Source organism: Bufo gargarizans, chromosome 9 (genome assembly GCF_014858855.1).
Source record: "Bufo gargarizans isolate SCDJY-AF-19 chromosome 9, ASM1485885v1, whole genome shotgun sequence".
Classification (NCBI taxonomy): domain Eukaryota; kingdom Metazoa; phylum Chordata; class Amphibia; order Anura; family Bufonidae; genus Bufo; species Bufo gargarizans.
In genome coordinates this window covers 19,638,917-19,660,676 of record NC_058088.1, presented here as the reverse complement: position 1 = coordinate 19,660,676, position 21,760 = coordinate 19,638,917, and the positions used below count along the sequence as shown (strand labels likewise).

The window sequence follows — 21,760 nt, the reverse complement described above, 5'->3', positions numbered from 1 at the left end:
GTAAACGTCACGCTTGTCTCTCCATTTCACCGCGAGCAGTTCTTCGTTACACAGTGCGGCCCTCTGCCCCCTTGCAAGACGGGTGGTAACGAGCCGTTGGGGGAAGCCCGCGCGACTAGTTCGCGCGGTGCCACAGGCGCCAATCTGTTCTAGAAACAAATGCCTAAAGAGGGCCACACTTGTGTAGAAATTGTCCACGTAAAGATGGTACCCCTTGCCGAATAAGGGTGACACCAAGTCCCAGACTATCTTCCCACTGCTCCCCAGGTAGTCAGGGCAACCGACCGGCTCCAGAGTCTGATCTTTTCCCTCATAGACACGAAATTTGTGGGTATAGCCTGTGGCCCTTTCACAGAGCTTATACAATTTGACCCCATACCGGGCGCGCTTGCTTGGGATGTATTGTTTGAAGCCAAGGCGCCCGGTAAAATGTATTAGGGACTCGTCTACGCAGATGTTTTGCTCTGGGGTATACAAATCTGCAAATTTCAGGTTGAAATGGTCTATGAGGGGCCGAATTTTGTGGAGCCGGTCAAAAGCTGGGTGGCCTCTGGGACGGGAGGTGGTGTTGTCGCTAAAGTGCAGGAAACGCAGGATGGCCTCAAAAACGTGCCCTGGACATAGCAGCAGAGAACATGGGCATGTGATGAATCGGGTTCGTGGACCAATATGACCGCAATTCATGCTTTTTGGTTAGACCCATGTTGAGGAAAAGGCCCAGAAAAGTTTTAATTTCGGAAACTTGGACTGGTTTCTACCGGAAAGACTGGGCATAAGAGATTCCCGGGTTGGCGGATATAAATTGAGTGGCATACCGATTTGTTTCTGCCACAACTAAGTCTAAGAGCTCCGCAGTCAAGAACAGCTCAAAAAATCCCAGGGCCGAACCGATCTGAGCTGTCTCAACCCGAACTCCAGACTGGGCGGTGAAAGGGAAAACTACAAGTGCGGCTGAAGTTGGGGACTGCCAATCAGGGTTTGCCAGCACCTCAGGGATTCTAGGGGCTCTACGGGCCCGTCTTTGCGGTGGCTGCGACGGGGTCACTACTGCTCGTGCCACCGTACCAGCTTCAACTGCCCTTCTGGTGCTCGCCACTTCACCAGGTTGTACGGCAGTGCTGGTACTAGGTCCAGGGAGGGCTGCGCTGCTGGTGTATGCCTCACCACGTAATCCGACAGCGCCAGCCCCACTCTGCTGCTCTTTAAGCGGATCCTGCGCAACCTGCGGTCTAGCGACATGGGGCCGGGTACGCCTGGTGGTATCAGGGACCTCAACCTCATCGTCCGAACTTTGGGTCAGAGAGCCACTGCTTTCTACAGGTTCGTATTCTGACCCGCTAGATTCGTCAGATGAGGGTTCCCACTCCTCATCCGACTGGGTCAGAAGCCTGTAGGCCTCTTCAGAAGAATACCCCCTGTTTGACATTTGGGCAACTAAATTTAGGGGTATTCCCTGAGACTACCCAAGAAAAAAAGCAAGCCTGTCTTACAAAGGGGAGGCTAGCGAAGTACAGGAAGCCGCTGCGGTTGATAAAAAATATCAAAACTGATTTTTTTATCGCCGCAGTGCGTGTAAAGTGAATGTGCAGTGATCAAAAAATATAATTTTTCACTGCGGTGGGGCGGGCGTGGGCGAACGCACGTGTGGGCGACCAATCAGGCCTGATCGGGCAAACACTGCGTTTTGGGTGGAGGGCAAACTAAGGTGACACTAATACTATTATAGATCTGACTGTGATCAGTTTTGATCACTTACAGATACTATAAAAGTACAAATGCTGATTAGCGATACGCTAATCAGCGAATCAGTGACTGCGGTGCGGTGGGCTGGGCGCTAACCAATCCCTAAACTACCTAAACAAGGGGCCTAAACTATACTAAAACCTAACGGTCAATACCAGTGAAAATAAAAAGTGACAGTTTGCACTGATCACTTTTTTCCTTTCACTAGTGATTGACAGGGGCGATCAAAGGGGTGATCAAAGGGTTAATTGGGGTTCAGGGGGGAGATCTGGGGCTAGTATGAGGTGTTTGGTGCTACTCACTGTGAAGCCTGCTCCTCTGCTGGAACCAACCGACGAAAAGGACCAGCAGAGCAGCAGGCCAGCCATATAACAGATCATATTTACTAATATGATCTGTTATCTGGCACTTGATTGTTTTTTTTTTAAATCATCAGCTTGCCAGCCGCGATCATTGGCTGGCAAGCTGATGACGCGACCCCCCTTGACGAAATGCCGGCCCGAACTGCGCATGCGCGGGCCGGCAAAGCGCGTAATCTCGCGTGATGACGCGTATATGCGTGACTCTGCGCAGCGCTGCCGCCTCCGGACCGCACATCTACGTTAGGCGGTCCGGAGGCGGTTAAAGAGGCTGATTCACTTCACCAAGTGGCATTTATCATGTAGAAAAAGTTAATACAAGGCACTTACTAATGTATTGTTATTATCCATATTGCTTCCTTTGCTGGCTGGATTCATTTTTCCATCACAATGCACACTGCTCGTTTCCATGGTTACAACCATCCTGTAATCAGCGGTGGTCGAGACCGCCTACTATAGGAAAAAGCACCAGTCTATGTGCGGTTCAACGGTCCTGGCCACCAGAGAGGCCTGCACGTGCAAGCACGACCGCCACTAGTGGATTGCAGGGTGGTTGTAACCATGGAAACAAGCAGTGTATAATGCAAGGGAAAAATGAATCCAGCCAGCAAAGGAAGCAATATGGAGAATACCAATAAATTAGTAAGTGCCTTGTATTAACTTTCTCTACATGATAAAGGCCATTTACTAAGACGACCCCCTTTAAGCTACAGCAGTGCTAAAACATTTATGAGCCCTTCAGGATTTTCTATATTTCTGCTTAAATTTGACCAAAAACTACATCAGACACACAACTGCTAAAAGTAGATAAAAAACCAAATCAAACAAAAGATTCACAAAGTTTACAGCACAACAGTGTGTATACGGTGTAGTGTGTATATCAGTGTATACGGTGTAGTGTGTATATCAGTGTATACGGTGTAGTGTGTATATCAGTGTATACGGTGTAGTGTGTATATCAGTGTATACGGTGTAGTGTGTATATCAGTGTATACGGTGTAGTGTGTATATCAGTGTATACGGTGTAGTGTGTATATCAGTGTATACGGTGTAGTGTGTATATCAGTGTATACGGTGTAGTGTGTATATCAGTGTATACGGTGTAGTGTGTATATCAGTGTATACGGTGTAGTGTGTATATCAGTGTATACGATGTAGTGTGTATATCAGTGTATACGGTGTAGTGTGTATATCAGTGTATACAGTGTAGTGTGTATACGGTGTAGTGTGTATATCAGTGTATACGGTGTAGTGTGTATATCAGTGTATACGGTGTAGTGTGTATATCAGTGTATACAGTGTAGTGTGTATATCAGTGTATACGGTGTAGTGTGTATATCAGTGTATACAGTGTAGTGTGTATATCAGTGTATACTGTGTAGTGTGTATATCAGTGTATACGGTGTAGTGTGTATATCAGTGTATACGGTGTAGTGTGTATATCAGTGTATACAGTGTAGTGTGTATATCAGTGCATACGGTGTAGTGTGTATATCAGTGTATACGGTGTAGTGTGTATATCAGTGCATACGGTGTAGTGTGTATATCAGTGCATACGGTGTAGTGTGTATATCAGTGCATACGGTGTAGTGTGTATATCAGTGCATACGGTGTAGTGTGTATATCAGTGTATACAGTGTAGTGTGTATATCAGTGTATACAGTGTAGTGTGTATATCAGTGTATACAGTGTAGTGTGTATATCAGTGTATACTGTGTATATCATTGTATACGGTGTAGTGTGGATATCAGTGTATACGGTGTAGTGTGTATATCAGTGTATACGGTGTAGTGTGTATATCAGTGTATACGGTGTAGTGTGTATATCAGTGTATACGGTGTAGTGTGTATATCGGTGTATACGGTGTAGTGTGTATATCAGTGTATACGGTGTAGTGTGTATATCAGTGTATACGGTGTAGTGTGTATATCAGTGTATACGGTGTAGTGTGTATATCAGTGTATACGGTGTAGTGTGTATATCAGTGTATACGGTGTAGTGTGTATATCAGTGTACACGGTGTAGTGTGTTATATTAGTGTATACGGTGTAGTGTGGATATCAGTGTAGTGTGGATATCAGTGTATATGGTGTAGTGTGTATATTAGTGCATACGGAGTAGCGTGTGTATACGGTGTACTGCGTGAATATTAGTGTATACGGTGTAGCGTGTATACGGTGTACTGTGTGTATATTAGTGTATACAGTATAGTGTGTATATCAGTGTATACGGTGTAGTGTGTATATCAGTGTATACGGTGTAGTGTGTATATCGGTGTATATGGTATATTGTCTCTCACCTCCGGTCTGGTTGAAGCGGCTCATCACTGTCCTCACATTATATCTGGATGCGGCCTCATTTCCTTTAGCTCTCTGTGTCTGTGTCTCCCAGTATCCTGGATCCACTTTTTCCATCCACTTCACCTTCGGTTTCATTCTTCTGCTCTCTGAGTTATAATTCACAATCTCCCGATCATCCACGTATCCGACTGAAGAATATTCCGGCAGCCCGGACCCCGGAGCTGAGACCCCCGTCTTATAATAGCGCAGAGAGTGACTGTCTGAGAGAGATACAGAGTGTTACATATCACACATACACTACAGGAGGAGGGCACCATGTATGTACAGCGTGTAGGTGACAGGGTCATGTATGTATGTACAGCGTGTAGGTGACAGGGTCATGGATGTACAGCGTGTAGGTGACAGGGTCATGGATGTACAGCGTGTAGGTGACAGGGTCATGGATGTACAGCGTGTAGGTGACAGGGTCATGGATGTACAGCGTGTAGGTGACAGGGTCATGTGTGTACAGCGTGTAGGTGACAGGGACATGTATGTACAGCCTGTAGGTGACAGGGTCATGTATGTATGTACAGCGTGTAGGTGACAGGGTCATGGATGTACAGCGTGTAGGTGACAGGGTCATGGATGTACAGCGTGTAGGTGACAGGGTCATGGATGTACAGCGTGTAGGTGACAGGGTCATGGATGTACAGCGTGTAGGTGACAGGGTCATGTATGTACAGCGTGTAGGTGACAGGGACATGTATGTGCAGCCTGTAGGTGACAGGGTCATGTATGTAAGATGTAACATGTTTCCTCAGTTCTCCTCGTCTCACATGTCTCTTTCCTCCGCACTCTCTTTTGTCCCGGATACAATGGACGCTCTGCTGTACATTATACTGATGTTCTATATAAGGGGAACTCAACTGGCGGACCGAATCCGGACAGAGTCCAGAAGCAATGAGCGCATCTATCAATACAGATGGAAGCGCTCATTGCTGGAGCGCAGGGAGCTGGGTCCTGTCACTCACCGCTCAGCTCCCCACACTCCTCTCCTTCTTCAGGTCAGCCGCGCTCTGAATGGTGAAGCAGGAAGACTTCTCCCCGCTCCACCATTCAGCCTGCAGGCACGGATCGCGCTGCCGGATTGTGTGGGCGGAGCCTGCAGCCCAGAAATCTGCATAAGCTCCGCCCACACAGTGCTGCAAAGCGATCTCTGTCTGCAGGGGAGAGAGAACTGTGAGCTTCAGGAACGGGACAAGGTGAGTAGTTACTGTGTTTTTTTTTTAAAAACACAGAGGGGGCACAATGGGGACACAGTGAGTGGAGGGGGCACAATGGGCATTGCAAATGTGAAGGAGGCACAATGGGCATTTCTACTCTGTAGGGAGGCACAATGGGCATTTCTACTCTGTAGGGGGGCACAATGGGCATTTCTACTCTGTAGGGGGGCACAATGGGCATTTCTACTCTGGATGAGGCACAATGGGCATTTCTACTCTGGATGAGGCACAATGGGCATTTCTACTCTGGAGGGGGCACAATGGAAATTTCTACTCTGGAGGGGGCACAATGGGCATTGCTAGCGTGAAGGGGGCACAATGGGCATTGCTAGCGTGAAGGGGGCACAATGGGCATTGCTAGCGTGAAGGGGGCACAATGGGAATTGCTAGCGTGAAGGGGCAAAATGGGCATTGCTAGCGTAGTACTTGAGTACCCCTGTTCTATATAATACATTGCTCCATATAATACATGCCCCAGCTGCTGCAGAACCTCCTTGTGTACAGTGAGCCGGAGCGTTCTGTCAGTCACTTCCTCATTGGCTCATCCACAGGTCCGCCTCGGGGGGCGTTACCGATCCTCTAACCCCCGGTCAAGGCAGCTGCCTTCTCCACTGCAGTCTATGGGAGTTACAGAAAGAGCCGAACGGGTGACTTGCCTGTTATATACAGTTGCAAGAAAAAGTATGTGAACCCTTTGGAATTATATGGATTTCTGCACAAATTGGTCATAAAATGTGATCTGATCTTCATCTAAGTCACAACAATAGACAATCACAGTCTGCTTAACTAATAACACACAAAGAATTAAATGTTACCATGTTTTTATTGAACACTCTATGTAAACATTCACAGTGCAGGTGGAAAAAGTATGTGAACCCCTAGACTAATGACATCTCCAAGAGCTAATTGGAGTGAGGTGTCAGCCAACTGGAGTCCAATCAATAAGATGAGATTGGAGGTGTTGGTTACAGCTGCCCTATAAAAAACACACACCAGTTCTGGGTTTGCTTTTCACAAGAAGCATTGCCTGATGTGAATGATGCCTCGCAAAAAAGAGCTCTCAGAAGACCTATGATTAAGAATTGTTGACTTGTATAAAGCTGGAAAGGGTTATAAAAGTATCTCCAAAAGCCTTGCTGGTCATCAGTCCACAGTAAGGCTAGTTTCACACTAGCGGCAGGACGGATCCGACAGGCTGTTCACCATGTCGGATCCGTCCTGCGGCAATTTCGCCGTGCCCGCGGACCGCCGCTCCGTCCCCATTGACTACAATGGGGACGGGGGCGGAGCTCCGGCGCAGCACGGCGGTGCACGGAGAAAGCCGCCGGACTAAAAAGCCTGACATGCAGTAATTTTAGTCCGGCGGCCTTTCTCCGTGCAGCGCCGGAGCTCCGCCCCCGTCCCCATTGTAGTCAATGGGGACGGAGCGGCGGTCCGCGGGCACGGCGAAATAGCCGCAGGACGGATCCGTCCTGCCGCAAGTGTGAAAGTACCCTAAGACAAATTGTCTATAAATGGAGAAAGTTCAGCACTGCTGCTACTCTCCCTAGGAGTGGCCGTCCTGTAAAGATGACTGTAAGAGCACAGCGCAGACTGCTCAATGAGGTGAAGAAGAATCCTAGAGTGTCAGCTAAAGGCTTACAAAAGTCTCTGGCATATGCTAACATCCCTGTTAGCGAATCTACGATACGTAAAACACTAAACAAGAATGGATTTCATGGGAGGATACCACAGAAGATACCACTGCTGTCCAAAAAACACATTGCTGCACGTTTACAGTTTACACAAGAGCACCTGGATGTTCCACAGCAGTACTGGCAAAATATTCTGTGGACAGATGAAACCAAAGTTGAGTTGTTTGGAAGAAACACACAACACTAAGTGTGGAGAAAAAGAGGCACAGCACACCAACATCAAAACCTCATCCCAACTGTGAAGTATGGTGGTGGGGGCATCATGGTTTGGGGCTGCTTTGCTGCGTCACGGCCTGGACGGATTGCTATCATCGAAGGAAAAATGAATTCCCAAGTTTATCAAGACATTTTGCAGGAGAACTTAAGGCCATCGGTCCACCAGCTGAAGCTCAACAGAAGATGGGTGTTGCAACAGGACAACGACCCAAAGCATAGAAGTAAATCAACAACAGAATGGCTTAAAGGGATTCTGTCACCTCCCCTAACCCAAAAAACGATTTTAAAGCAGCCATGAAGCACAGCTTACCTTGATTAGGCTGTGCTCTTTTATCTTGTAATCCGTCCAGCAGTTTCTGCAAAAAACTACTTTTATTGATATGCAAATGTGTCCTGAAGGTGCCCAGAGGGGCGTTTTGTTCCTCTTAGAGAGCCCAGGACCGCCCCTCTTACAGTGCCCAGCCCGCCTTCCTTGCACTGTCTAACCGTCCCCAGCCTGCCACAGCCTCTCCTCCCCCCTCCCTCACGCCGAACGAACTGCTGACTGAGGGAAGAGCGAGCATCGGACGTCACTGGGCTCAGCGCATGCCCAGTGACGAGGATGAAGCTCCTGCCCTCAGTCTCCTGCAGATCGCACAGGCGCAGCCCTCAGTGGGTACTGCGCCTGTGCGAGAGTTCGTTCGGCGTGAGGGAGGGGGGAGGAGAGGCTGTGGCAGGCTGGGGGCGGTTAGACAGTGCAAGGAAGGCGGGCTGGGCACTGTAAGAGGGGCGGTCCTGGGCTCTCTAAGAGGAACAAAACCCCCTTCTGGGCACCTTCAGGACACATTTGCATATCAATAAAAGTAGTTTTTTGCAGAAACTGCTGGACGGATTGCAAGATAAAAGAGCACAGCCTAATCCAGGTAAGCTGTGCTTCATGGCTGCTTTAAAATCGTTTTTTGGGTTAGGGGAGGTGACAGAATCCCTTTAAACAGAAGAAAATACGCCTTCTGGAGTGGCCCAGTCAGAGTCCTGACCTCAACCCGATTGAGATGCTGTGACATGACCTCAAGAAAGCGATTCACACCAGACATCCCAAGAATATTGCTGAACTGAAACAGTTCTGTAAAGAGGAATGGTCAAGAATTACTCCTGACCGTTGTGCACGTCTGATCTGCAACTACAGGGAACGTTTGGTTGAAGTTATTGCTGCCAAAGGAGGTTTAACCATCTATTAAAGCCAAGGGTTCACATACTTTTTCCACCTGCACTGTGAATGTTTACATGGTGTGTTCAATAAAAACATGGTAACATATAATTATTTGTGTGTTATTAGTTAAGCAGACTGGGATTGTCTATTGTGACTTAGATGAAGATCAGATCGCATTTTATGACCAATTTGTGCAAAAATCCATATCATTCCAAAGGGTTCACTTACTTTTTCTTGCAATTGTATATATGGGACACACTGTGGAGAAACCATGAATGTGTACAATGAAAACAGTCCCTTAGTGTCCATTCACACGTCCGCAATTCTATTCCGCATTTTGCGGAATGGAATCGCGGACCCATTCATTTCTATGGAGCCGCACAACGTGCTGCCCGAATCCAGAAATCTGTAATAGATCTCCTTTAGGGCTCATGCACACGAACGTATTTTCTATCCGCTTCCTTTCAGTTTTTTTTTTTTTTTGCGGACTGTATTGCGGAACCATTCACTTCAATGGGTCCGCAAAAACAACGGAAGGTACTCTGTGTGCATTCCATTTCCGTATTTCCGTTCCGCAAAAAAGTAGTGAATGTCCTATTATTGTCTGCAAATCACGGTCCGAGACCCCATTCAAGTCAATGGGTCCACAAAAAATACGGAACGCACACGGAACACATCTGTATGTCATCCGTATTTTGCGGATCCATACTGTAGAAATTATATGCCTAGCCCATATTGCTCATGTGTTTGGTGATTACAAAAACGGATCGAATACGGAAACCATACAGATATATTTTGTGGAATAACGGAACGGAAGAGGACTTAGGGGCTCGTTCACACCAACGTATTTTGCGTTCCGTATACGAGCCGTTTTCTGCGTTCCGCAAACGGTCTGTATACGGAACCATAATTTCAATGGCTCCTCAAAAGATGCTGTCCGCATCCGTTGCATGGCCCCACAAAAATTATGAGTCCTGTCCTATTCTTGTCCGTCTTGTGGACAAGAATAGGCATTTCTATAATGGGCCTCCTGTTCCGTACCGCAAAAAACAGCATGGTCGTGTGAACGAGCCCTAAATCGGAGAAAAAAAAACTCAGATACGGAACAACGGATCAGTGAAAAACAGACTGCAAAACAACAATGGTCGTGTGCAGGAGCCCTTACAAGGATTGCTTTATGGTAGTGCTGGATATAAAGGATGCGAATTACCATCTGCCGATTCCTGGTCATCAAAAGTTTCTGAGAGCGGCACTGCATCTGAAGGGGAGAATAAGACACTGTCGGTTCCAGGTGCTTCCATTCGGGATTTCCATGGCTCCCAGTATATTTACCAAGCTGGTGGCAGAAATGGCGGCTCACATAAGAGAGAAGGACATTTTATTGGTCCCGTACCTGGACGATTTTTTTTTGGTGGCCCCATCCAGGCAGAGTTGTCTTTCTCAGGTAAATCAAGTAATTCAGACCCTGGAATCATTGGGGTGGATAGTGAACATGGAGAAATCCAGAATGATCCCCCAACAGTCGCAGAGGTTCCTGGGGATATTATTGAACTCGACCTCCCAGAGATCCTTTTTGACCTTGGACAAAGTAAGGTCAGTGGTGCGGAATTTGATTCTATGCCCTTACGTTTCAGTCAGAAAAGCTATGTCCATCCTTGGTACCCCATCTTGCATTCCGGCAGTTCTGTCGGCTCATGTCCATTCCAGGTGTCTCCAGTGGGAGATTCTTCAGTCCTGGTCAGGGAGACTGGAGGAGCTGGACAACAAGATTCTCATATCCAGGAAGACCCGTCGGTGGCTGGTGCACGAGAATCTAGATCAGGGGGTCCCGTGGAAGGTGTTAAAATCTTTAGTAGTCACTACAGATGCCAGTCCGTCTGGGTGGGGGAGCCATGTTCTGGACAGAGTCTTTCAGGGATCCTGGGGCAGTGCAGATTGGGAGATTTCTTCCAACGCAAAAGAATTGACAGCGGTTCCGAAGACTTTGCAGGAGATTCTGCCTTGGCTTCAGTACCGACATTTAAAGGTGTTGTCTGACAAGGGTTCCGTGGGGCCTATTTAAATCATCGAGGGGGAACCCGATCCAAGGAGTTGATGGGATTTGAGAGTCAGATATTCTCCTTGCTGGATGGGAATGTGTTGTCACTATCAGCCCTACATATCAGAGGTGTAGACAACTGGAAAGTGAACTTCCTGATTTAAAACCGTCTAGACCAGAGGGAATGGTCCTTAAATCAGTAGGTATTTGCCAGAATAGTAAGCCTGTGGGGGGTGCCAGATATAGACCTCTTCACTACAAAAAGGAACAGGAAGGTAAGAAGGTTCTTCTCCCTTTCTCCAGGTGATTCTCCCACAGCAGTAGATGCATTCCTCCAACCTTGGGACAGGGGTCTTCTGTATGCCTTCACTCCGTTACATTTAATTCCCAAGGTGTTGAACAAAATAAGGGAGGACAGAGCTTCTGTGATTTTGATAGCCCCCTTTTGGCCCCGTCGGGCATGGTTCACCTGGTTGAGACTGCTGTCGGTCAGGGAGCCATGGGTCCTTCCAGAGATTAGTTTTCTCATGACACATTGTACTTCATGAAAGTCATAAATTTGAGTCAATATAGTTCATCTTTTATTTATGAAAATATGACAAAATTACCCAAAATTATGAAAAATTTGCAATTTTCAAAAAAAATAATTCTCTGCTTTTAAAACAGAAAGTGATACCTCATAAAATATTTATTACTTAACATTGCCCATAGGTCTCCTTTATGTTGGCATCATTTTGTAAATGTCATTTTATTTTTTTAGGACGTTAGAAGGCTTAGAATTTTAGAAGCAATTTTTAAAATTTTTAAGAACATTTCCAAAACCCACTTTTTAAGGACCAGTTCAGGTCTGAAGTCACTTTGTGGGGCTTACATAGTGGAGACCACCCATAAATGACCCTATTGTAAAAACTACACCCCTCAAGCTACTCAAAACTGATTTTACAAACTTTGTTAACCCTTTAGGCCCCCGCGGCAGAGAAGTGTTAATGCGCCGGCATCAGTGTTTTAACCGTTGCCGGCGCATACAGCAGGGATACGGCTAACGGGAACAGCCGGTCCCCTGCAGCTGATCGGACGGGCGCAGCTCTTGCACCCGCCCAATCAGCGCGCCGTAATAGTACTGCGCTGGGCGGCAAGTCACGTCCCGCTGCGCTGTACTATTACGGCACTGGTCGGGAAGGGGTTAAAGAGTAGGAAAGAAGTGACTACAGGCAAATATGCTAGAGTTTGGTAAGTTTCTTTAAGTTTTTAGGGATACCTCCTTCCCCTTCCTGTCAGCTCAGTATTGATAGATTTTAGAATTTCTCCAGAGGGGATTAGATAAAGATTTGGCATTAAGTAAAAAAAAAATCACAGAATGAAGTGGTATGGATGGGAAATGGGAGGAAGTGCTCAAAACCGCAAAAACTGTAGTGTGTTTATACCCCGGGGAGCAATTGATCGGCATGTGATCCGCTGCTAACGGCAGCGGACCACATGCACCCCCCTAACATCAGCATGAGGGTTTGGCCAGTATTGTCAGTAGCATATTATTGTGGTGCACCGTTTGCAGTGATTTATGGATTTTCATATTCTCATCCACACATTATTCCATCTTGTGTAGGTGTCACCGCCAGCTCTGTGAGAAGGTCTGTTAGACGCTCTTCGCTACCTCTTGCATGACGTTCTTTGTTTTGGTTTCACTTTGTCATCTCCTTTCCTTCTCCCAGCTGTCACCTATTTGCACTGATTGTCTCCCTTTATATTCCCTCCCATACTGCCTCACTTTGCGGTTTATACTTCTTCCTGGATGAGTTGTTCACTGCTGGAGGCTGCTTCTCCTGATTCCTCAGATAAGTCTGTTTCCTTTATTTGTGTTTCCTTGCTGGCTTGATTGTAGGTGACCCTCACTCCGTCCGTATTAAGTGCAGGGAGCCGTTGGTAGTGTCACCTCACTATTATAGGGTTTTCAGGTGTCACATAGTATAAGGTATGTGGGCATGCCATCGTCTTCCATAAAGACCTTTGCATGGGCATAGCAGCCAGGGTGAGCTCTAGGGGTTTTTAGGGCTCACCCATATGCTCCTTAGTTTGGGATCAAGCCAGTCGGATGTTTATTTATAAGTTCCAGCTTTCTGCAACACCATCCGTGACAGTAGGATGTCTTTGTGGTGCATGTGGTCCGCTGCCGACATCCTCCATTGTATGCATTTTTGCTGGCGATTGCTGTCAGCAGCGGATCACGTGCGGAGGGATTGCTCCCCCGGGTATAAACACACCACAGTGTTTGGGAGGAAGGGCTCAAAACCCCATTTAGGCCACTTCATTCTGTGGTTTTTTTCCTTGATATATATGGAATGTGCCTCAGTTTATCATTGGTAACATTCTGTGCACCTGGTAGCCTGTGTCACATGGCCTGGTATAGGGTGGCTCCTCCTACCCTCCCATTGTATTAGTGGCCGCACTGGCCACCAATGAATTTAAAACTGGGGAGGGAGGGGGGTCTGCCCCCTGCTGCCTGGCGGCACCTGATCTCTTGCAGGGGGCTATGATATGCACAATTAACCCCTCAGGTGCGGCGGATCACAGCCCCCTGTAAGAGATCGGGTGCTGCCAGGCAGCAGGGGGCAGTCATGTACACAGTTTTTAGTATATTCTAACTTGAAGCGTCCCCATCACTATGAAGTGAAGTGAAAACTCAGCTCTGAAAAAGCTGATCTGCGATCCATCTGTGTGAAAGTAGCCTACGGACACTGATCACGGACGCGGATGACAATGACCCATTGACTTGAATGGGTCCGCGAACCGTTGTCTGTCAAAAAAATTGGAAAGTTCCTATTTTTTTGACGGACAGGAAACACGGATCACGGATGCGGATGAACAACGGTGCATTTTCCGAGTTTTCAACGGACCCATTGAAAGTCAATGGGTCCGCAGAAAATCACGGAAAACGGAACAATGGACACGGATGCACACAATGGTGGTGTGCATGAGGCCTTATGCCTGTGGGTCTCCTGTCCTGGGAGGCGGACCCGCTCTCATGGTGCCGTCATGGACTCTGGAAAATCCAATTACCGGTGAGTGTAATTATCTTTATTTTTTCACGTACACAGGAAAAAAAGTCACCTATTTTTACAAATTTGTGGAGGGTTGACAACCCCGCCACTGGTCCACATGGAAGACTATCAGACCCTCCTTCTCCACGGCCCACCTCTGCCAGACCACTGCTGGTTGCTTTGCCAGCTCACACGCTCCAAGTGCTACTTATCAGAGCAGCCGTACAAACCTCCACTCAGAGACCCCTCTCCTCAGATCTGCACAGGCCTCACATCCTCTGGTCCAGAGGGACCTGCTGCTCTCACTGGTGACCAGGACCTGGACCATCACAGGCACAGATCTTTAGTGCTCTGATCTAGAACCTCACAGTCCATAAATGGAGCCAAGGAACAGGCAGATATTTATAACAGACACATGAGCAGTCGATTAGCTGTAAATGGCGGGAATTACTTTACCCCTCTTACAGGTTTCCTTTAAAGAGTCTGTCACCTTCAAAGTAAGCATACCGCCATATTGAGTAGGTGCCCCGAAACATAATCATACTCTTGTGAGCAACGGTGCACCAAATGGAGCAGTCCCGTCTACTGTGCGCCAAAAACATAGGGGCACATTTATCAGGACTGGCGTTTTAGATGCTGGTCTTCATAAAGCCCCCGTGCTGGCGGTGGTTCTGCCGACGTTATGAAGAGTCGCCGGCCTATACATAACGTCGGTGCATCCAGCACCAGTCTAAATGTAATACGGCGTCCTGTCTGTCTCACATTTAGACCATTTTCTAAAACAGGTGTACAAAATGATGAATGAGATGGGCCTGCCGGTCCTTCCCCGCCCATGCTACACCCACAATCTTACACCTGGTGTGAGCGGGAAAACGTCACATATACGGTTAGTTGTGCCGCCATCTGCGTCTGAAATACGCCTAATGTAGCCGTATTTCAGATTAGTAAATGGCTCCCATAAATTTATATAACAATAAAGAGGAGCATTTCTCAGCTATAGAGATCCGGATTTTAACAATACAGGCAAGGTTATGTTTTCTGGGTACCGGTCTTACATGGCGGCGTGTACCGGTATACTGAAATACATTTTGGAGGTGACAGATCGGCTTTAAAAGGGGTTTCCAACATTTTATTTTACTGATGACCTATCCTCTGCATAGGTAATCAGTATCTGATCAGTGGGGGTCCGACACCCAGGACCCCTGCCAATCAGCTGTTTTGAAAATTACACTGCCCCACACCGTGCCCCCTGAATATTACACTGTTCCACACTGTGCCCCCTGAATATTACACTGCCCCACACTGTGCCCCCTGAATATTACACTGCCCCACACTGTGCCCCCTGAATATTACACTGCCCCACACTGTGCCCCCTGAATATTACACTGCCCCACACTGTGCCCCCTGAATATTACACTGCCCCACACTGTGCCCCCTGAATATTACACTGCCCCACACTGTGCCCCCTGAATATTACACTGCCCCACACTGTGCCCCCTGAATATTACACTGCCCCACACTGTGCCCCCTGAATATTACACTACCCCACACTGTGCCCCCTGAATATCACACACACTGGCTCCCGCTATGTCACATCTCCCAGTGTCACCCAGTCCAGTCCAGGACCTGCAGGTCAATAAGATCTATGGCTTCTTCTCAGCCCCACAACAGGCCCCTACTACAGCCTCCCTGGGTTTGAGCCCAGTACCGCTCACTAGATGACTGGTTCCCATTACTGGGGTAACTATTCCCAACGAGGCTGAAGTTGGTTTCTTATTCGTCCAGTTTCTTATTCACTGAAGTTGGTTTCTTATTCGGCAGTTTCTTATACATTACTATGACAAATAAACCTTTTTTCCTCTTATTCCTCTGCAGTAAATCTGTTTTTTTTCTACATAAATGTTAAATATTATTTGTGAACAATCAGATTAATAAAAAAAAAAAAAATCGATATTATTTGTGTTTTTACTAAAAAAAAACGATAGTGAAAAATGGATGAAAAAAAATGCATTTTGAATAAGTAACTGAGGAATTTAAGGGGTTAAACGCTGTTGGGCCACTGATCTAAGGGTAGAAATATAAAGAGTAAGGACCCCTCCATAACGACCAACTGTACCCAGCCTGGCCCAAACTGTGGATTGGCAAGAAAACAGGTGCCAACCTTGCCAACTATATACATTTTCAGCATTTTGAATAAGTAACTGAGGAATTTAAGGGGTTAAACGCCGTTGGGCCACTGATCTAAGGGTAGAAATATAAAGAGTAAGGACCCCTCCATAACACCCAACTGTACCCAGCCTGGCCCAAACTGTGGATTGGCAAGAAAACAGGTGCCAACCTTGCCAACTATATACATTTTCAGCATTTTGAATAAGTAACTGAGGAATTAAAGGGGTTAAACGCCGTTGGGCCACTGATCTAAGGGTTGAAATATAAAGAGTAAGGACCCCTCCATAATACCAAACTGTACCCAGCCTGGCCCAAACTGTGGATTGGCAAGAAAACTGGTGCCAACCTTGCCAACTATATACATTTTCCGCATTTTGAATAAGTAACTGAGGAATATAAGGGGTTAAACGCTGTTGGGTCACTAATCTAAGGGTGGAAATATAAAGAGTAAGGACCCCTCCATAATACCCAACTGTATCCAGCCTGGCCCAAACTGTGGATTGGCAAGAAAACAGGTGCCAACCTTGCCAACTATATACATTTTCAGCATTTTGAATAAGTAACTGAGGAATTTAAGGGGTTAAACGCCGTTGGGCCACTGATCTAAGGGTAGAAATATAAAGAGTAAGGACCCCTCCATAACACCCAACTGTACCCAGCCTGGCCCAAACTGTGGATTGGCAAGAAAACAGGTGCCAACCTTGCCAACTATATACATTTTCAGCATTTTGAATAAGTAACTGAGGAATTAAAGGGGTTAAACGCCGTTGGGCCACTGATCTAAGGGTTGAAATATAAAGAGTAAGGACCCCTCCATAATACCAAACTGTACCCAGCCTGGCCCAAACTGTGGATTGGCAAGAAAACTGGTGCCAACCTTGCCAACTATATACATTTTCCGCATTTTGAATAAGTAACTGAGGAATATAAGGGGTTAAACGCTGTTGGGTCACTAATCTAAGGGTGGAAATATAAAGAGTAAGGACCCCTCCATAATACCCAACTGTATCCAGCCTGGCCCAAACTGTGGATTGGCAAGAAAACAGGTGCCAACCTTGCCAACTATATACATTTTCAGCATTTTGAATAAGTAACTGAGGAATATAAGGGGTTAAATGCTGTTGGGCCACTAATCTAAGGGTGTAAATATATAGAGTAAGGGCCCCTCCATAATACCCAAATGTATCCAGCCTGGCTCAAACTGTGGATTGGCAGGAAAACAGGTGCCAACCTTGCCAACTATATACATTTTCACCATTTTGAATAAGTAACTGGTGATTTTAAGGGGTTAAACGCTGTTGGGCCACTAATCTAAGGGAGGGAATATAAAGAGTAAGGACCCCTCTATAATACCCAACTGTATCCAGCCTGGCCCAAACTGTGGATTGGCATTAAAATAGGTGCCAACCTTGCCAACTATATACATTTTCAGCATTTTGAATAAGTAACTGAGGAATTTAAGGGGTTAAATGCTGTTGGGCCACTGATCTAAGGGTAGAAATACAAAGAGTAAGGACCCCTCCATAATACCCAAATGTACCCAGCCTGGCCCAAACTGTGGATTGGCAGGAAAACAAGTGCCAACCTTGCCAACTATATACATTTTCTACATTTTGAATAAGTAACTGAGGAATTTAAGGGGTTAAATGCTGTTGGGCCACTGATCTAAGGGTAGAAATACAAAGAGTAAGGACCCCTCCATAATACCCAACTGTATCCAGCCTGGCCCAAACTGTGGATTGAAACAAGACCTATATTGTATTGTTGTAAATATATGGACCTACAGATAACGGGGGAGATTTATCAAAATCTGTCCAAAGGAAAAGTTGATGAGTTGAACATAAACCAATCAGATCGCTTCTTTCATTTTGTAGAATCCTTGTTAATAATGAACGAAGCGATCTGATTGGTTGCTATGGACAACTCAGCAACTTTTCTATGGACAGGTGTTAATAAATCTCCCCCAACATGTTATTTTTTTTTCCAGAGAAATGCACTGTGTGGAAACAATACTTTCCAAGAGTTGTTAAATTGCACCCTCATAACTCTTCCAATATTCCACCTCATGGTCTGTAGGTGGAGAATTGGAAGAGTTATGTCACTGTGTCCTCAAAGAGCAAAGATACATTGTTAGTCTGAAAAAATTTAACAACTCTTGGAAAGTATTGTTTCCACACAGTGCATTTCTCTGGAAAAAAAAATAACATGTTGGGGGAGATTTATTAACACCTGTCCATAGAAAAGTTGCTGAGTTGTCCATAGCAACCAATCAGATCGCTTCGTTCATTATTAACAAGGATTCTACAAAATGAAAGAAGCGATCTGATTGGTTTATGTTCAACTCATCAACTTTTCCTTTGGACAGATTTTGATAAATCTCCCCCGTTATCTGTAGGTCCATATATTTACAACAATACAATATAGGTCTTGTTTCAATCCACAGTTTGGGCCAGGCTGGATACAGTTGGGTATTATGGAGGGGCCCTTACTCTATATATTTACACCCTTAGATTAGTGGCCCAACGGCGTTTAACCCCTTATATTCCTCAGTTACTTTTTCAAAATGTAGAAAATGTATATAGTTGGCAAGGTTGGCACCTGTTTTCCTGCCAATCCACAGTTTGGGCCAGGCTGGGTACATTTGGGTATTATGGAGGGGCCCTTACTCTATATATGTACACCCTTAGATCAGTGGCCCAACAGCGTTTAACCCCTTATATTCTTCAGTTACTTATTCAAAATGCTGAAAATGTATATAGTTGGCAAGGTTGGCACCTGTTTTCTTGCCAATCCACAGTTTGGGCCAAGCTGGATACAAATGGGTATTATGGAGGGGTCCTTACTCTTTGTATTTCTACCCTTAGATTAGTGGCCCAACAGCGTTTAACCCCTTATATTCCTCAGTTACTTATTCAAAATGCTGAAAATGTATATAGTTGGCAAGGTTGGCACCTGTTTTCCTGCCAATCCACAGTTTGGGCCAGGCTGGGTACATTTGGGTATTATGGAGGGGCCCTTACTCTTTATATTTACACCCTTAGATTAGTGGCCCAACAGCGTTTAACCCCTTATATTCCTCAGTTACTTATTCAAAATGTTGAAAATGTATATAGTTGGCAAGGTTGGCACCTGTTTTCTTGCCAATCCAGTTTGGGCCAGGCTGGATACAGTTGGGTATTATGGAGGGGTCCTTGCTCTTTATATTTCCTCCCTTAGATTAGTGGCCCAACAGCGTTTAACCCCTTATATTCCTCAGTTACTTATTCAAAATGCCAAAAATGTATATAGTTGGCAAGGTTGGCACCTGTTTTCTTGCCAATCCACAGTTTGGGCCAGGCTGGGTACAGTTGGGTATTATGGGGGGGTCATTACTCTTTATATTTCCACCCTTATATCAGTGGCCCAACGGCGTTTAACCCCTTAAAATCACCAGTTACTTATTCAAAATGCTGAAAATGTATATAGTTGGCAAGGTTGGCACCTGTTTTAATGCCAATCCACAGTTTGGGCCAGGCTGGATACAGTTGGGTGTTATGGAGGGGCCCTTACTCTTTATATTTTAACCCTTTGATTAGTGGCCCAACGGCGTTTAACCCCTTATATTCCTCAGTTACTTATTCAAAATGCATATTTTTTTCATCCATTTTTCACTATCGTTTTTTTCAGTAAAAACACCAATAATGTAGATTTTTTTTTATTAATCTGATTGTTCACAAATAATATTTAACATTTATGTAGAAAAAAAACTGATTTACTGCAGAGGAATAAGAGGAAAAAAGGTTTATTTGTCATAGTAATGTATAAGAAACTGCCGAATAAGAAACCAACTTCAGTGAATAAGAAACTGGACGAAACCAACTTCAGCCTCGTCTATTCCCACAGCCCCAGTCATCCCTTTGGCTCAGATTCTTATTCTGCTCCAGGTTTCTGCTTCCAGCCCGGACTTTACTCAGCAGAAGTTATACTGCAGGAATATGGCGCATGGAGAGGATTTGGCGCAGCTCAGTGACATTTCTTTCCTTACACGACCTCACGGCTGATGTGAATACACTTCAATAAACTGTTAGAAATTGGCGCACGTCTATGATACATTTGGCGCACTTTATCCCTCCTCTCAGCCCCTACATTGTATCACACATTTGGCGTTCTCCTCCACATTGTGTCCATACAGCGGGGGTCAGACCGCCATACGATGATCGCACCGATCTCTACCGACAGACAGAAGATCGCTATGGCGCAGGCTACATGTGCGGCTTCTCCAGCGATTTCCTGCGTCTTATAGACTACAACACACTGACACTGCACTGACACTACAGACTACACAGAATACCCCGGTCCTAGAGCCTCCATACTCACCAGAATACACCGCAGACACATGGAGGAGAAGCACAACGAGGGGGAACATCTTCCCCATCCTCCTCTGATATATTGGGGGCCCCGAGTGACAAGAACCTAAGTGTCCCCCAGACGAGCGCAGCTGTAATAGAGGATCCCAGTCACTCTGTGCACTGGAGGAGCTCCGCTCTGATTGGACGGCGCTTACACTTCCCTCCAATAGGAAAATGATTCTGCAGAGGATCAGCAGTTGCCGGGCAGAGCGAGGCCGGAGAGGTTAGACGCCGGAGAAAGTGAAAGTGGAGGCTGGGGATTTTAGAGAACCTGTGAAGGTTGTGTCTAAACTCCATACACGGTACGGACCTCTCAGCCCCCTGGTGGTCAGGTACAGAACTATGATGGAATTTAGCTGATTCAAAGTGAATTGGCTAAACTCCATAATCCGTAAGGACCTTCTTAACCCTTTGTGGTATGGGATCAATTACAATTAATTTTGCCAAAATAAGTTGAACAGATGAGTGGTAGAAAGTCAGTTTTTTTTATTTTTAATTATAAGGCCTCCTGCAGAAGACTGGATGGTTTTGCGGTCCGTTTTAAACGGATCCATTTTTAATTTTTTTTTGTTTCAGTACTGTCTCAGTTTCCGTTCCGTTTTTGGTTTCCGTTTTTTGAGGAACGGAAACAAGGCATATACAGTAATTACATTCTAAAATTCGGCTGGGCATGACATTTTCAATAGACGGTTCCGCAAAAAATGGAACAGATACGGAAAACATACGGATGCATTCTGTATCCGTTCATTTTACAGCCCCATTGACTTGAATGGAGCCACGGGACATGATTTGCGGGCAATAATATGACCTGTTTTATCTTTGAACTGAAATTAAAAACGGAAACTGAATGCATACAGAGTACATTCAGTTTTTTTGCGGACCCATTGAAATGAATGGTTCCATATATGGAATTGAAAAAGCTTTCTGCCAAACGGAAACAAAAAACGTTTGTGTGCAGGAGGCCTAACTGTAATATCACCATAAAACATGAATCCATATCATGGACGCCCTTCACCCCGAGTCCTGTGAGAACAGGGTCTGAGCTCAGATGATGCTGCAGAGGAGCCTCTAATCACTGAGAAATGTCCGCCTTCCAGTGTACGAGAAAACTAAAGTAACGGCTCAAATTTTCTATTCATCAAGAGTTATCTGTGAAATGTTCCCATCAAAGTATACAAACCGGATTCCAAAAAAGTTGGGACACTATACAAATCGTGAATAAATACTGAATGCAATGATGTGGAGGCGCCAACTTCTAATATTTTATTCAGAATAGAACATAAATCACGGAACAAAAGTTTAAACTGAGAAAATGTACCATTTTAAGGGAAAAATATGTTGAATCAGAATTTCATGGTGTCAAC

The 21,760-nt window shown here is 45.7% G+C and overlaps 1 protein-coding gene across 4 annotated transcripts in view; it reads right to left on the bottom strand.

The window, feature by feature from the left end:
- The window catches only part of LOC122946540 (class I histocompatibility antigen, F10 alpha chain-like), a 131,924-nt gene extending 111,396 nt beyond the window's left edge, over positions 1–20,528 (bottom strand). The window contains exons 1-2 of one of the 4 annotated variants that reach the window (XM_044306245.1): positions 20,365–20,525; positions 4,402–4,662 (exon numbers count right to left, since the gene is read on the bottom strand). In XM_044306245.1, the coding sequence (XP_044162180.1) occupies positions 4,402–4,662; positions 20,365–20,422 (319 nt within the window). In that variant the 5' untranslated portion in view covers positions 20,423–20,525. Of the gene's footprint in view, positions 1–4,401; positions 4,663–20,364 lie in introns of all 4 variants that reach the window. The other 3 variants (XM_044306242.1, XM_044306247.1, XM_044306244.1) reach the window with 3 other exon arrangements.
- Positions 20,529–21,760: the final 1,232 nt, after the last annotated feature.